At 37.0% G+C, this 16,726-nt stretch overlaps 1 protein-coding gene across 6 annotated transcripts in view; it reads left to right on the top strand.

Annotated features, from left to right (window-relative positions):
* The window catches only part of RAD50 (RAD50 double strand break repair protein), a 227,824-nt gene that overhangs the window by 173,971 nt on the left and 37,127 nt on the right, over positions 1-16,726 (top strand). For all 6 annotated transcript variants that reach the window (XM_072731777.1, XM_072731778.1, XM_025994939.2 and 3 more), the window contains 8 exons: positions 1,511-1,704; positions 3,078-3,284; positions 4,795-4,977; positions 5,514-5,671; positions 8,843-9,018; positions 9,560-9,797; positions 16,067-16,256; positions 16,490-16,616. In XM_072731777.1, coding sequence (XP_072587878.1) covers positions 1,511-1,704; positions 3,078-3,284; positions 4,795-4,977; positions 5,514-5,671; positions 8,843-9,018; positions 9,560-9,797; positions 16,067-16,256; positions 16,490-16,616 — 1,473 coding nt within the window. The remainder of the gene's footprint in view (positions 1-1,510; positions 1,705-3,077; positions 3,285-4,794; positions 4,978-5,513; positions 5,672-8,842; positions 9,019-9,559; positions 9,798-16,066; positions 16,257-16,489; positions 16,617-16,726) is intronic.

The following is a 16,726-nucleotide window of genomic DNA, read 5'->3' as shown; positions in this document are numbered from 1 at the left end:
TATATTATGCATTTTCTGCATGAATGATGAATCTCCAGGAAATTATGCTGAGTGAAAAAAAGCCAATCTCAAAAGATGGCTTTTACAGTATGTTTTCATTTATATAACTTTTTTGAAATATCAAAATTTTAGAAGCAGAGGACAGATAAGTGATTGCCAGGGTTACTGAGTAGGAGGAGGGGCAGGAGGTTTAGTATGGTTATGGTTATAAAAGGGACAAGAGCAAAAAAACAGGGGTACCAGAGTGGCTCAGTCAGTTAAGCGTCTGCCTTTGGTTCAGGACATGATTCCAGGGTCCTGGAATTGAGCCCCACATTGGACTCCCTGCTCAGTGGACAGCCTGCTTCTCCCTCTCCCTCTACCTCCCCCTGTTTGTGCTTGCTCTTTCTCTCTCTCTGTCTCTCAAATAAATAAAGTTTTTATTAAAAAAAAAAAAAGTAACAAGTATGGTTACAGTTATAAAACCTTATGGTTACAAAAGTTTATTGTGGTATTTAAACTGTTTATTGGGGATCCCTGGGTGGCACAGCGGTTTAGCGCCTGCCTTTGGCCCGGGGCGCGATCCTGGAGACCCGGGATCGAATCCCACATCGGGCTTCCGGTGCATGGAGCCTGCTTCTCCCTCTGCCTGTGTCTCTGCCTCTCTCTCTCTCTCTGTGTGACTATCATAAATAAATAAAAATTTAAAAAAAAAAACTGTTTATTATGTTCACTGTCTTACAGAACTTAATATGCACAAGCAGATAAAAGTAACACTGGGGAAATCTAATAAAACTGATGAATTGTATCAGTGTCAATATCTGACTGTGAAATTATACTATAGTATTGCAAAATATTACTAAAGGAAATACTGTTTTCCTGCTCACAACAATTCTGACACCAGATGTGTGGGTTTTTCCATACCAAGTAATTTAATTCTCCAATTCTCAGCAGACAGAATTCAGCTCTTGAGACTAATTGTCTGGAGTCATGAACCAGTACCTTGATGTGTTCTCACCACCCTGAAAGCTCTCTGAACACTGTTGTTCAGGGTTTTTATGGAAAAGTTCCATTATATAGGCATGGTTGGATAAATCATTGGTGATTGAATTAATCTTCAGCTGCTCTGTAGAGTTGAGAAGGTGGATACTGAAAATTCCTACTCTATAATCACATAGTTCTTTTGACAACCAGCTCTCATCCTTTTAAGAGGCATCTCATTAGAATAAACTCAAGTATGGCTGAAAAGGACTTAAAATGAATAACAAAAGATGCTCCTTTCACCTGTATCACTCAGAAATTCTAAGAGTTTTGGTTGTTTTGTGTTAGGAGGCAGGGACAAAGACCAAATATGTATTTCTTATTATGTCACAATACCACATTTACCAATGAGGAGATCTGGGTAAAGGCTATAAGAGATTCTATTGTGTTTTTTTTTTTTTTTTTTATAGCTGCATATGAATGTACAGGTTTTTTTCATTTTAAAAAAAATCAGTTGAAAATAGAATCATTATGGTTGTGTTTTTTAAAGGTCGTCTACAGCTACAAGCAGATCGGCATCAAGAACATATCCGAGCTAGAGATTCATTAATTCAATCTTTGGCAACACAGCTAGAATTGGACGGCTTTGAGCGTGGACCATTCAGTGAAAGACATATTAAAAATTTTCACAAACTTGTGAGAGAGAGGCAAGAAAGGGAAGCAGAAATTGCCAGCCAACTGATGGTAAATACTGCTATATTCTTTTGTTTGTGTCAGATTCTCTAGTGATATTATAGTTTTAATTTTTGGGTGGACCTCTGACAAAATGAGTGTTGTCAGATTTTCAGGTTAGTGTTAGGATAGAATCTATAGGAGATAGAACAAAACTTTATGGAAGCAACTTTCCTCAGTTTTTTTTTTAATAATAAATTTATTTTTTATTGGTGTTCAATTTGCCAACATACAGAATAACACCCAGTGCTCATCCCGTCAAGTGCCCCCCTCAAGTGCCCATCACCCATTCACCCCCACCCCCCGCCCTCCTCCCCTTCCACCACCCCTAGTTCTTTTCCCAGAGTTAGGAGTCTTCATGTTCTGTCTCCCTTACTGATATTTCCTACCCATTTCTTCTCCCTTCCCTTCTATTCCCTTTCACTATTATTTATATTCCCCAAATGAATGAGACCATATAATGTTTGTCCTCAGTTTTTTTAAGGATAAAAATATGAAGAAAATACAGGCTATGTTTTAAATTTGATTTTAAGTTAAATTTCTTTTCTCTTTTTCCAGTTTTACTGAGAAATAATTAACATATACAACTCTAGAAATATCAGAAAGGGAGACAGAACATGAGAGACTCCTAACTCTGGGAACGAACAAGGGGTGGTAGAAAGGGAGGTGGGTGGGCGTGGGGGTGACTGGGTGACGGGCACTGAGGGGGGCACTTGATGGGATGAGCACTGGGTGTTATTCTATATGTCGGCAAATTGAACGCCAATAAAAAATAAATTTAAAAAAATATACCACTCTATATGCTTAAGGCATATGTCATGATGGATTGACTTACATATATTGTGAAATGATTACCACAATAGGTTCAGCTAATACCCATTTCCTCATGTAGTTACAATAAAAGAATATTTACCTTGTGATGAGACTCTTAGGATGTACTTCCTTAACAGCTTTTCTATGTATTATACAGCAGCGTTAGCTATAGTCCTTATGGTATACATTATATCTATAGTACCTACTAATCTTATAACTGGAAATTTGAACCTTTTGACCACTGTCCTTCAATTCTCTTCTCCTCTCACCTTTTGCCTCTGATGACCACAAATCTAATCTATGAGTTTGTTTTTTTGTTTTTTGGGTTTGTTTTTAAATTCCAAAATAAGTGAGATCATACAGTATTTGTCTTCCAAATTTTCTTTTTAAAGGTGATTATAAAGAAGAAGTTTGCTCGTAGTTACTAATAATTCTCTCTGGTTGATAGTCATTATATTTTTTACTTTGCTATATTTTTCTTAGTGTGCATGTGTTAATTTTGCATTTAAGAAACTTTATTAATAAATTGTTCAGTGAAAAAAATTGTTAATGCTCATTCTTCTCATATATAGAATGACTTTGCAGAAAAAGAGACTCTGAAACAAGAACAGATAGATGAGATAAGGGATAAGAAAACTGGACTGGGAAGAATAATTGAGCTAAAATCAGAAATCCTAAGTAAGAAGCAGAATGAGCTGAGAAATGTGAAGTATGAATTACAGCAGTTGGAAGGATCTTCAGACAGGATTCTTGAACTGGACCAGGAGCTCTCAAAAGCTGTAAGATATTATTTGAGTAATCTAATAATTTTAAGATATCAGATGTTTAGAATCTTATATTCTGAAGTATATTGTCTGTTGCTAATTGTTAAGATTATGGCATTTCAATAAAAATGTCAACCTTGCCTATGAATCTCATACAAAATGGAAACATCTGAATATTTAATCATACCAACTCTTTGATTCTGGAACTAGGTGGATTGAAAATTAGAATCACTTTGGAAGCTTTTAAAAAAGACTTATGCTTAAACCTTACCTCAGACGTTGTTAATCAAAATCTCTAGATTGGGGAATAGAAATATGTGTTCCAGGGGTGCCTAGGCGACTCAGTTACTTGAGCATCTGCCTTCAACTCAGGTCAGGATCCCAGGGTCCTGGGATTGAGTCCCATGTCAGGTTCCCCACTCAGCGAGGAATCTGCTGCTCCCTCTGGCCCTTTCCTTGCTCATGCATGTTCTCTCTCTCTCTCTCTCTCTCTCTCTTTCTCTTTCTCTCTCTCTAATAAGTAAAATCTTTAAAAGAAAAAAAAAACGTGGGGTGCCTGGGTGGCTCAGTGGTTGAGCATCTGCCTTTGGCTCAGGTCGTGATCCTGGGCTCCTGGGATTGAGTCCCGCATCAGACTCCCCACAGGGAACCTGCTTTTCCCTTTACCTATATCTCTGCCTCTCTCTGTGTCTCTCATGAATAAATGAACACAATCGTTAAAAATAAATAAATAAACAAATAAATAGAAAAAAGAAAAATGTGTTCCCAACAAAACCAGGTGATTGTTATGAGTACCTTGGCTAAGAACCACTTACCTAAGTTAAAAAAAGAAGTATTTTCCCTCTAGGTTCCAAACACTGTAGATTTTATTTGATTCTTGACATGTTCTCACTTTGTGTGTGGTAGAAATTTCCTTAGACCATCTCTTCTTTTCATGAATTTCCAAGTTTCTCTTCCTCATTTCTAATCTGTCCCCTTCCTTCACATTTCTACCACCAAAGTGGGCATCCTAAAGCTTGGCTAATCTCCCTCTCAGATCCCATCTTGATAATATAAGTAAACATTTCTATTTGCTCTGTACCATCTACCATACATTTTTGTCAGTTTAGCAGTTTGTCACAATATTGCCTTGTGATGGCAAAGCATTGGTCAGAAACCGTATCACACTATTTTATGGTTTCTACATGCCAAGCAATGTAATGAGTTACATGGGTACTTGATAAATAATTACCAACCAAAGGGTCACTAAACTGTATATGTAGGTATATTTTTCTCCGTTTTACACTAAATTCTCACTTTTCCCTCCTGTTTGTCCTTCCAAGATTTATTTACTAATTTTCTACCATTATAACCTAGGAAGATAACTTAATAAGAATTTCTTTAAAAATCTTATTTCTTATGCTTTTTCTCTTCTTGGATAAGGGCAAACAGTAATATTTTGGTAATTCTGATGAATAGTTGATTTCTAATACATTTTGTCTCTAACACAAAACATATAAACTTGTGTGTTTGAATTATTAATAAGGAACGTGAGCTAAGCAAGGCTGAGAAAAACAGCAATGTAGAAGTTCTAAAAACAGAAGTAATAAGCCTTCAAAACGAGAAAGCAGACCTAGATAGGACCCTGCGTAAATTGGACCAGGAGATGGAACAGTTAAACCATCATACAACAACACGCACCCAGATGGAAATGCTGACCAAAGACAAAGTATGACTTTCTTTTTGTTCTAATTATACTTTCTGGTATTTAAAATAATTTACATTCATAATAGATGCACTATGAAGTGTTTAGGTGGTGCTGGCAATGTATTTTAGGAGTTAAGTGAGCTTAATACTCTATAAAAAAGACTTTGGAGCGGAACTGTTTTCTGATTACAAAAACTAATAATACAGAAGTGTATATACACATGCCCATTGCTATTAATTTTTATTATATATCATACAGAAATTTTAATTTTTATATATTGTCAGACTTTGTTACTCTTTTCTCTTATGGCACAGAAAGGCAATTCCCACTGTGAAACTTCAAGACGTTTTTTATTTTCTTCTTGCATTCTATTGTTTTATTTTTTTAAGCCTAGAATTTTAATCAGTCTAAAATTTATTTTGTTCTGAGCCACCTAGCTGGCTTAGTCGGTAGAGGATGTGACTCTTGATCTCAGATTTATAAATTAAAATTTATTTTTGTTCTTGATACAATGTGCAAAATCTTGGACTTTATTTAAAAAATTTTTTTTTCTGTAGGCTGACAAAGATGAACAAATTAGAAAAATAAAATCTCGACACAGTGATGAATTAACTTCATTGTTAGGATATTTTCCCAACAAAAAACAGCTTGAAGACTGGCTTCATAGTAAATCAAAAGAAATTAATCAGACCAGGGACAGACTGGCCAAATTGAAGTAAGTAGTTGTAACATTTGAAGATGTACTGTAGATCCCTTATCTCATGTTTTTATTTTTCATTGTTGTTTTATTATTTATTGTTATAAACTGGTATATTTTGTGTTAATTGACTTTGGTTCTTCTGTATTTTATAAATCAAGTGAAATGTTGAAATTGATTTGGGCCTTTTGTTCCTTAAAAGTTTGCAGAATTTAAGAGAGGATTAAAATTCTCCTTTACAAAAAGCAACGCTTGACACTGTAAAACTAATGGTAGAAAATTTAGGGGGAAGGCTTCATTATATTGAAATTGACAAATATTTTCTTGGACCTGACATGAAAAGCATAGGCAGCAAAAGCAAAAATAGATAAATGCGACTACGTTAAACTTAAAAATTTCTACACAGCAAGGAAACAATTATGGAAAGGGCAGCTGACAGAATAGGAGAAAATATTCAAACCATTTATCTAATAAATGATTATTACCTAGAATATGTAAAGAACTCCTGTAATTCAACAACACAAAAACAAATAATTGGATTAAAAAATGGGCAAAAAATGTGAATAGACATTTCTCCAAAGACCATATACAAATGGCCAGTAAGTATATGAAAAAGTACTTGAGTCATCAAGGAAATGGAGATGAAAACCACATGATATATCACTTCACACCAGTTTAGGAAGGCCACTACCAAAAAAGAAAAACCAGAAAGTAAGTATTGGTGAGTATGTTGAGAAACTGGAACCTTTGTGCATTGTTAGCGGGAATATGAAATGATATAGGTCATAGAGAAAATGGAGGATCTGAAAAAAAATAAAAATAAAGTACCAGATATTGCAGCAATTCCATTTCTGAGTATACAAAAGCATTGAAAACATGATCTTGAAGAGATTTTTGCAAATCCATGTTCATTACAGCATTACTGTCAGCAGCCAGATGATGAATGGATAAAGATTTGGTGGATATTTGTGTATATATTACTCAGCTTTAAAAAAGAAGGAAATCCTGGGGTGCCTGGCTAGCTCATTCAGTCGGGCATGTGACTCTTGCTCTCCATGTTGTGAGTTCAAGCCCCACATTGAGTGTAAAGCTTACCGAGGGTTGGGGGGTGGAAATCCTGTCATGCACTAATTGGGTGAACCTTGAAGATACTTTTGCTAAGTGAAATAAACTAGTTACAAAAGGACAAATACTGCATGATTCCACTTATGTGAGATACCCAAAGAAGTCAAACTCTTGAAAACAGTAGAATGATGGTTGCTAGGAAGTAGGGAAAGGGGGAAAAGGGAATTGTTGTTCAGTGGTTACAGAGTTTCAGTTTTTACAAGATGTAAAAGTTTCAGAGATGTATAGCACAATAATGTGATATGGTTAATGCTACTGCACTGTACACTTAAAAATGATCAAGATGGTAAAGTTTATATAATTTGGTTTTTACCACAATAAAGTGATCACTTTATTCTGTTGTCACTTTGCACTCAAAGTGTCAAGAGAGTCAAAAAATTCAATACAGGTATTTGAGATAACGAATTCACTTTTGGCCATGTTTAATTTGTGTATCTTACGGAAATGTCTCTTAGGGAATAGAATATTGGAGTTGAAGTTCAGGAGATTGGAAGTTGTTGCTTTGTGAATGAATAATAATTGGAATCATTAGTATAGACTGTATCATCTTAAAGGGGTTATATGAAGAAAAGAGAAAAACATTTACTGTTGGTAAGCAAAGCAAGAGGAGAACGTTAAGGAAACTAGAATTCAGGGAGCTGGAGTGGGAGTCAGACAGGAGTAGTTCTTGACATCTTGAGAAAATAGACCTTCAAGGAGGGGGTCAGCAGTGTTAGATGCTAAGATAGTGATGTTGACAACCATTGCTCAGTGGCTGGGATGGCCAAAGCATCACCTTTATTTTTGCCATATTTTTACTGTGACTCATAATGGAAAGTATCAAGATGTAGCACACATGGACTTATACACATTAATCTGAAATAAGTTTCTCAAAATAGTTTGTGTCCTAACCATGCGTAGTCTGTTCCAATGTATTTTGTTGTCTCATTTTTAAATATATGCTGAATATGATCCATTATATTGATTACATACATGACTTGCCTAGTGCATCATAACCTGCAAACCCTGATCTATATTGGTATGGAGGTTGGCTAGGATAATTTTAGGAGTTGTAGTGGAGATGAATTATACTAGTGAGCGAGGTCTTTGATGAATGAGAGGGAATGGATAATGTCATAAGTAGATGACAGCAACAAGGAAGGGATGAAGTGGGATCCCTGGGTGGCTCAGCGGTTTAGCGCCTGCCTTTGGCCCAGGGCATGACTCTGGAGTCCTGGGATCGAGTCCTGCGTCAGGCTCCCGGCATGGAGCCTGCTTCTTCCTCTTCCTCTGCTTGTGTCTCTGCCTCTCTCTCTCTCTCTCTCTCTCTCTCTCTCTCTCTCTCTCTCTCTCCATGTCTATCATGAATAAATAAATAAAATCTTTTTTAAAAAAAGGAAGGGATGAAGTTCTTACAGGAGTGAAGGGAAGTGTATTCTTTGTATCCTGTAAGTGTAAGGGAAGTGTATCCTATAGTTCTTTCAGGAGTGAAGGGAAGTGATACCGTGAAAGGTTCAAAGGGAATTAAGAGAATGTTCTCCCTTTCTCTTCTCTCTCTCCAGTATGTCCAGCAAGCATATTCTTTTTTTTTCTTTTTTTTTTTTTTAAGATTTTATTTATTTATTTATTTATGAGAGACACACAGAGAGAAAGGCAGAAACACAGGCAGAGGGAGAAGCAGGCTTCATTCAGGGAGCCCAAAGCGGGACTCAATCCCAGGTCTCCAGGACCAGGCCCCGGGCTGAAGGCAGCACTAAACCACTGAGCCACCGGGGCTGCCCAGCAAGCATATTCTTGCTGAGGTTCCTAACCTGAGATCTAAGACATGAACCCCCAGAAATCACACAGTTTTGCCTACACACATTTGTCTGGGAGTAGGTTAATGACCAGGTTTGGAAGGCGATCACTGTCTTTGGGGTAGAGTTCAGGCAGAAATGGCCTGTTGCTTTGACTTCTCAAAAAAAGTACTTAGTCACAGCAAACATTTGAAATACTTATTGGCAGATTTTGTTTTGTATCTACTTACTCAGACTTTTCAAACTCATTTCTCATGTTGTAAAATTGTAATTCATATTCTTATTTTAGCAAAGAACTAGCTTCGGCTGAGCAAAATAAAAATCATATAAATAATGAACTAAAAAGGAAAGAAGAGCAGTTGTCCAGTTATGAAGACAAGCTGTTTGATGTTTGTGGTAGCCAGGACTTTGAAAGTGATTTAGATAGGCTTAAAGAAGAAATTGAAAAATCCTCAAAACAGCGAGGTAAGTTACCGTCTTTATATTATCAAGGCACTTTGACTCGTAAATTTTCACTCACAGGTTATTATGAAGGATGAGAGTTTTAAAAACTTGGTTCTAGAAACAAGGTCTTAAGTTTCAGTCCTGGTTCTACAACTTACTGACTTTGTGGCTTTGGGCAAATTACCAAATCATTCCTTTTCTCAGATTCAGATTCTTCAGATTCTTTTCTTCAGAAAATCATTCCTTTTCTTCAGAGGATATAATTACCTACTACTCAGGATGTTAAAGAAGAGAAAATGAGATTATAGTATAAAGCTCTTAGAACAGTTTCTGGCACACAATATGCTCCAAAATTTTGTGATGCTTTTTGTGTGTTACCAGAAAGTAATTTATACAAATCTGACTGTATTGTGCCCTTTCAAAGAATATGTAAATAACAGAATTTTTATTTTTTCATTGTATGTTTATAAATGATGAATAATCATATATCTAAGATAGAACCATAATGACAAAACTATATTGTGTATTCTTACTGGTAATTTATATATTTTCTTAAAATTAGCCATGCTGGCTGGAGCTACAGCAGTTTACTCTCAATTCATTACTCAGCTAACGGATGAAAACCAGTCATGTTGCCCTGTCTGTCAGAGGGTTTTTCAAACAGAAGCTGAATTACAGGAAGTCATCAGTGATTTGCAGTCTAAGCTGCGGCTTGCTCCAGATAAACTCAAGTCAACAGAATCAGAACTAAAGAAAAAAGAAAAGCGGCGTGATGAAATGCTGGGACTTGTCCCTATGAGGTAAGAATAGGGATTTACCATTACTGTACATGAACAGCAGCACTGTAAAAGGTACCCATCCAGTCCCTGGCATATGGTAGGTGTTCCACAATGGGTTAGATTAATAAAAGTACAAGTCAAGATTCTGAATCAGTGTGTCCCATCTCATGTTATTTATCTTATAAGGAAAAGTGGGGCCCTTGGGTGGCTCAGTCAGTTGGGCATATGCCTTCAGCTTGGATCATGGTCCTGGAGTCCTGGGATCAAGCCCCAAGTGGGGCTCTCTACTCAGCAGGGAGCCTCCTGTTCCTTCTCCCTCTGTTTGCCATTCCTTCTGCTTGTGCTTTCTTTCTCTGTCAAATAAATAAATAAAATCCTTTAAAAAAAAAAGAAGAAAAAAGGCAATTATTGGGGTGCCTGGGTGGCTCAGTAAGTTAGGCATCTGCCTTTGGCTCAGATCATAATCTCAGGGTCCTGGGATTGAGCCCCACATCCAGCTCTCTGCTCAGCGGGGAGTCTGCTTCTCCCTCTGCCCTTCTCCCCTGCTTGTGTTCTCTCTCTCTCTTTCTCTCTCTCTCTCTCTCTTTCAAATAAGTAAATAAAAATTAAAAAAAAAATTATGTAAAAGTAGACTTCTTAAACTAGTCATAGAGCAGTTGTAATTTCTACTGTTTTCTGTTTGTGTGTATGTATGTGTTAATTTCTGAGACTTGACTTGAGGGCATAAATTTTGACAGATACAGACTTGTTTTCTGATCTCTCACTTTCTCAATTCATCAAAAGAATTAAAATACTGAAAACCTCCCCCAACAGACAAACTTTAAACTATGTTTGTATGTCTTTTCCACTTTCAAGAAGAATGAGTCATCATGATTTTGTTTATTTTTCCCTCACTTATTCAAGAAATTCATATGATGGCCTATTTATAAATAAAATCAAGTCAGAAAAGTATGTGATGATGCCTTGGTGTCTTCCACAACATAGAGCAGAGATTGGTCACAGAGACCAAAATGACACAATCTTCAAGGGGCTGATGGTCTATGTAAGGAGACAAGCTCTCAGAATTGAATATTTAGAAAGCTGCACTTAAGTTCTTAATTGGTTCAGACAAATGCATTAGTTAAGAGGAGAGAAGCTAGAGGACTACAGAATGAGAATAAGATTTTGAGAACATACGGGAGGGGAATGTAAAGCATAAGGAAATTTGAGGGCACCTGGGTGACTCAGTTGGCTAAATGTCTGCCTTCAGCTCAGGTCATGATCCGTGGGGTCCTGGGATTAAGCCCCACATTGGGCTCCTTGCTCTACAGGGATCCTGCTTCTCTGTCTCCCTCTGCTGCTCCCTCAGCTTGTGCTCTCACTTTTTCAAATAAATAAATAAAATCTTTAAAAAGAAGCAGGGGGCACCTGAGTGGCTCAGTCAGTTAAGTGTCTGCCTTCGGCTCAGATCATGATCCCAGGACTCTGGGATCAAGCCCCACTTTGAGCTCCTTGCTCAGCAGGGTGTCTGCTTCTTCCTCTGCCCCGCTACCCCCACACTCATGCTGGCTCTCCCTCAAATAAACAAAATCTTCTAAAAATAAAAAATAAAATGTAGGGAAGTTGATTTGACTCAGTTAACAGAAGGCAAGTATAGAGAGAAATGAGAGCACTGTGTGTAAAGGGAAGGAGAGTCTGACCTGTGCTATAATAGAAAGGTGATCTCGAGTTAGAGGAATCATTTGGGGAGTTTGATTCCCATAAGTTGAGAAGATAGGGCTATGTTATATGTTCAGGCCTATTTACAACACTCACTGATAGATGATAGGGGGTTTAATGAAAAATGTGTTTTAAGAAATTAATCTTATGTTAATATATTGAATGGATAAGACTGAGAACAACTCTAGAAGCAGAAAAGCTAAGAGAGTATGTTGTCCAGAAAACTGAAGAGGAATTTCAGGAAAAGGCTACAAAGGTAAGCTTTGTGATAGCCAGCCTCCAAGATGATTCCCAGTGATCGATCTCTCCCTCCCGGTATTCATGCTCCTGTATAGTCTTCTCCCATGTTCCCAGATGGGTCTTTGAAACCGATAAATTATGACAGAAGTGATAGCATATCCCTTCCAAGATTAGGTTAGTTAGGTAAGGCAGTACAGCTGCCTGTTCTCCTTTTCTTTTGGATATGGGGGAAGCCACCTGCCATGTGAGTCTCCCCGTGAAAGGCCCCACTTGACAAGGACCCGAGGCCTTCCACCACAAGTACCATTTGGACACTGATTATCCAGGAGTCAGGCCTTGAGGTGACTGCACCGCTGGCGAACAGCTTGACTGGAACTTCAGTGAAACGGCCTGAGTCAGAAGGACCCATATGGTTGTTCCTGATCCTGAAATAAGTGCTGTTGTTTTAGGCTACTGAGTTTTGGGATATTTTGTTATGCAATAATAGACAAGTTCTATAATCTTGAAAGGGTGAAAATGAGATTATTGGGGTCTATAGAGAGAATGTGATAAGGAGACAAAAGGAAAAGAAAAGATAAAATTTGAAGTTGGTAGAAAGTGCACTTAGAGGAATTGAGAGCTTCATTCTGTGTCATACTAATATAAATAGCAGAAATCAGCTTCGTATTATACTTTATGACGCTTGCCATCAAAGCTCTCCATCTCAGAGTAAGGTACATTCCTTATTCATAGTTGTACTTCCTTAAGGATCTGTGTTGTAACATTGCTAAGTATTTGCTGAATAAATGAGAGCTACAATATCTGTTCCAGTTATTTATTGCTTGTAACAAACCTCCTCAAAACTTAATGTCTCACAACAGTCATTGTTAGAATATTTCATGGGTCCGTGGGATAATTGGGTTTAGCTGGGTAGTTCCTCGTAGAGTCTTTCATGTGATTGTAGTCAGATGTTGGCTGCAGTCATCTCAAGACCCTCCTAAACCCATTGCTCAAGGTGGCTTACTCAAATGACTTGCAGTGACACTACAGGCTGGGAACGCAACTGGGGCTGTCAGACACAGTGCCTGTGTGTCTTGGGATTTTGACAGCATAGTGGTTGGATTACCAAATGAAGGATCCTAAGAGCAAGTAGTCCAAGAGACAGGCAATCGAAACTCCTAGTATCTGAAGGCATAGGCCCAGAAACTGGCACAGTGTTACTTCTGCTGTTATCCCTTGGTCTCTGTCAGAGTTACAGAGCCTGCCAAGATTCAGTGAGAGGACACAGACTCCACCTCTCAGTGAGAAGACTGTCAAAGTATTTGTGGCTAACTTTAATCCACATAGTACCCCAGTATCTAGAGTGGCACCCATATGTCATTCTGATTGTCACATGCAAAGTAAGATAACCTGAACTGGAAAAATAAATATGTAGTAGACAAGTAAATGAATGCCTTGGAAAAAAATACAGCAGGATAAGGAAGTGGAGAATTACCTGAGGGATTGATGAGAGGGGAATTGCTGTTGAAGGTGGCATTTGAGTGTGGACCTGAGAGAAGTAAGGGAGCTAGCCATGCATTTGTCCAGGAGAAGAACATTCCAGGCAGTACAAAATCCCTGAGGCCAAAGGGAAAAGTAATTGAAAGTGAGCTCAAAGAGCTAGTGAAGAGCCACATCTTACTCTCTCTGAGGAAAATATTTTCATTTAAAGGCCAAAGGTCACCAACACTTAATTTAAGAACACCTTCATGAATGAAATCTCAGATGAAAATATACCTGTTTCTCATTTTGCTTCATACTGAATCAGGTTTATTACAAATCTCAGTTAAATAAAAAGTATTTTTCCCCATTTCTATATTTTTCAACCAACCATATATGTGTTGGTTTCTTTTACATAAAATCCCCTTGGGAAAGGAATGCTGTCACAAAAAGATGAACTGAGTTTGTGAAAATTTTACAAAACCAAAGCATCCTAATTTCAATAACCTATTCTTTTGGGAAACATCTTTTCTCTTTCTGATAATACTTATTTTAGCGTTTAGCATCGTAGATAATTGCCAGAAATTGTCAAAACCCCTGGACCACATCAATAAGAGGGTTTTTTGTGTGTGTATGTGAAGATGTAAGGAAAGGGCTAAAATTGAATGGATACATGTAGTTCTTCACAAAGATGTCCCCAGTCAAGTGAATGCTTGATTTCATTAGGCTATCATAGCTATGTCACTTTTTAGGTATTGGGAACATTTTTTAAGATCAACTTCTGGGCTATGATCACAAGATTCAAGAAGTAACATGGGTATGGAACTACTCATAATCTACATACCTTCATATTTACTCAGGACATTTTTTCATCTCAGTGGCGTAACAAACTAGGTCTTCTGTTGCCAAAGACCACTTTAGGTTGGCATTTCTTGGTCATGGTGTGGATTTTTAAAAAATCATTAAGTAGTAGTAGTATGTAAGAGCAAACCCTTGAGTTTCTAGTTTTTCCTTTAGTTTATTATAAGACTCCATTAGAAATTAATTCATCATACTAATTTATAATTAAGAATTCTGGAATTTAAAAAAAAAAAGAATTCTGGAATTTTTCAGAAGTACAGTTGATAGCTTTTTTTTAAGATTAAACATCAGTTTTATTGTTTCAGAGGTGTCAACAATAATAGATAAGCCAGTACCTGCCACAGGAGTTGTAATCCATTTGCAACAGTAGCAGCAGTAAAGTGGTTAACAGCTTCTGTACTGTAAACACGTGTAGCAGTTGGCTGAGTGGTCTCCTTTCAATCATTTTTTTTAAACTTTTTGTTTCGAAATAATTTTAGATGTACAGAAAAATTTCAAAAATATACAGAGAATTCACATCTACCCTTCATCTTGCTTTTCCTGATATTCACAATTTATGGAACCATAAGTTAATTGTCAAAACAAAGAAATTAACATTTGTGTGGCACTGTTAACTAAACTACAAAGCATATTAGAATTTCAGCAGTCTTTCCATTAATGTTGTTTTTCTATTTCAGGACCCAACCCAGGATCCCACCTGGCACCTAGTTGTTATTTCTCCCTAGGCTCCTGCAGTCTTCAGTAGTGCTTCAGTCTGTCTTTCATGATCTTGACACTTTTGATCAGTATAGTCAGTTAATTTATTGAATATCTCTCAGTTTGGCAAATAGCACAGTAATACAGTAGTCCTTCTTACCTGCAGTTTTCTTCTCTGCTCTTTACATTAACCTGAGATCAACTGTGGTCCAGAAGCAGATGGTCCTCCTGACATATCATCATGTTAACAGTAGCCCAATTTGAAGTCACAAGGCCTACATCATTTTCCTTGATTCATATCATCATATAAGCAACTTACCATAAAACATCACAAGAGTGAGGGAGGGTACAGTACAATAAGATATTTTTTAATATTTATTTTAGAGCATTCATACTTGGGCGGGGGTAGGCATAGAAGGGGAGAATCTCAAGTAGACTCTTCACTGAGTACAGACTCTCCAATTCAGGGCTTGATCCCACAATCTGTGAGATCATGACCTGAGCTGAAATCACCAGACACTTAAACAACTGAGCCACTCAGGTGCCCCAGTACAAGATATTTCAAGAGAGACCATATTCACATAACTTTTATTACAGTACATTGTTATAATTGTTTAATTATTAGTATTGTTAATCTCTGTGCCTAGTTTATAAACTCTATTGCAGAAAAAATAATATAATGTTTGGTGCTATCCATGATTTCCGGCATCCACCAGGGGTCTTGAAATATATCCCCCGTGGATCAGCATGGAGGTAGGGGGAGACTATTTAATTGTTCTGAAGGATCCCTGGGTGGCGCAGCAGTTTAGCGCCTGCCTTTGGCCCAGGGCGCGATCCTGGAGACCCGGGATCGAGTCCCACGTCGGGCTCCCGGTGCATGGAGCCTGCTTTTCCCTCTGCCTGTGTCTCTGCCTCTCTCTCTCTCTCACTGTGTGCCTATCATAAATAAATAAAAATTATTAAAAAAAAAATTGTTCTGAGAAAAATCTATCATTGGATACTAAAATCAGTGGGTAAAAATTTGGAGAGAAACAAGATACTGACACAGTCCCCATGTATTCCTAGGATTGTTATTAATAACAAAGACAAAAATAATAACTTTATAGTGGGTAAAACCTGGCTTAACACCATGTTAACCAAGTGAATAAGATTAACATCTCCGTTAATAAGATATGACATCATGTACCGCTGATCTGATGCCCTGAGGAGGATACAGTCACTTAATGATACTCTTGCCAAAAATACATAACCTTCATTTCATGATAAGAAAGCATTAGAGAGCTTTTTTAAAATTATTATTATTTGTTAGCTTATTTTTAATTGTGTTCTCTGTTAAGGCAAAGCATAATTGATTTGAAGGAGAAGGAAATACCAGAATTAAGAAACAAACTGCAGAATGTCAATAGAGACATACAGCGCTTAAAGAATGACATAGAGGAACAGGAAACGCTCTTAGGCACAATAATGCCTGAAGAAGAAAGTGCTAAAGTTTGTCTGACAGATATTACAATTATGGAGAGGTTCCAGGTAAGTTTATTGTAATTGAAGGTCAAATAAAACATGTTTCATGGTGATTCATTTTCATTTTTAGTTTCCTATTATTTATATCATTTAAATTATTAAAATTCATTTTATCCTATTTGTTAAAATTATATCTGAAATCGGTGACAAATTGAGATTTTAAAATAATAGCAACTTTTAAAGATACCAAATAATGATAATGTAAGTTTGTTAAAGGAAATAACTGTTTTGTTCTTAAGATGGAACTTAAAGATGTTGAAAGAAAAATTGCACAACAAGCAGCTAAGCTGCAAGGACTAGACTTGGATAGAACTGTTCAACAAGTAAACCAGGAAAAACAAGAAAAACAACACAAATTAGATACAGGTAATATAGTTTTTTTCTTTCTTTTTTTTTTATATATATAGTTAGTTTTTTTATGTACCCATAAAGACTTCAACATCCTAGCATATACTTTTTTTTTTTCTAGCATATAC

This window comes from Vulpes vulpes, chromosome 12, assembly GCF_048418805.1.
Source record: "Vulpes vulpes isolate BD-2025 chromosome 12, VulVul3, whole genome shotgun sequence".
NCBI classification, from domain to species: Eukaryota; Metazoa; Chordata; class Mammalia; order Carnivora; family Canidae; genus Vulpes; species Vulpes vulpes.
The sequence above is the reverse complement of the archived record's forward strand: the minus strand, read 5'-3'. Positions and strand labels throughout refer to the sequence as shown.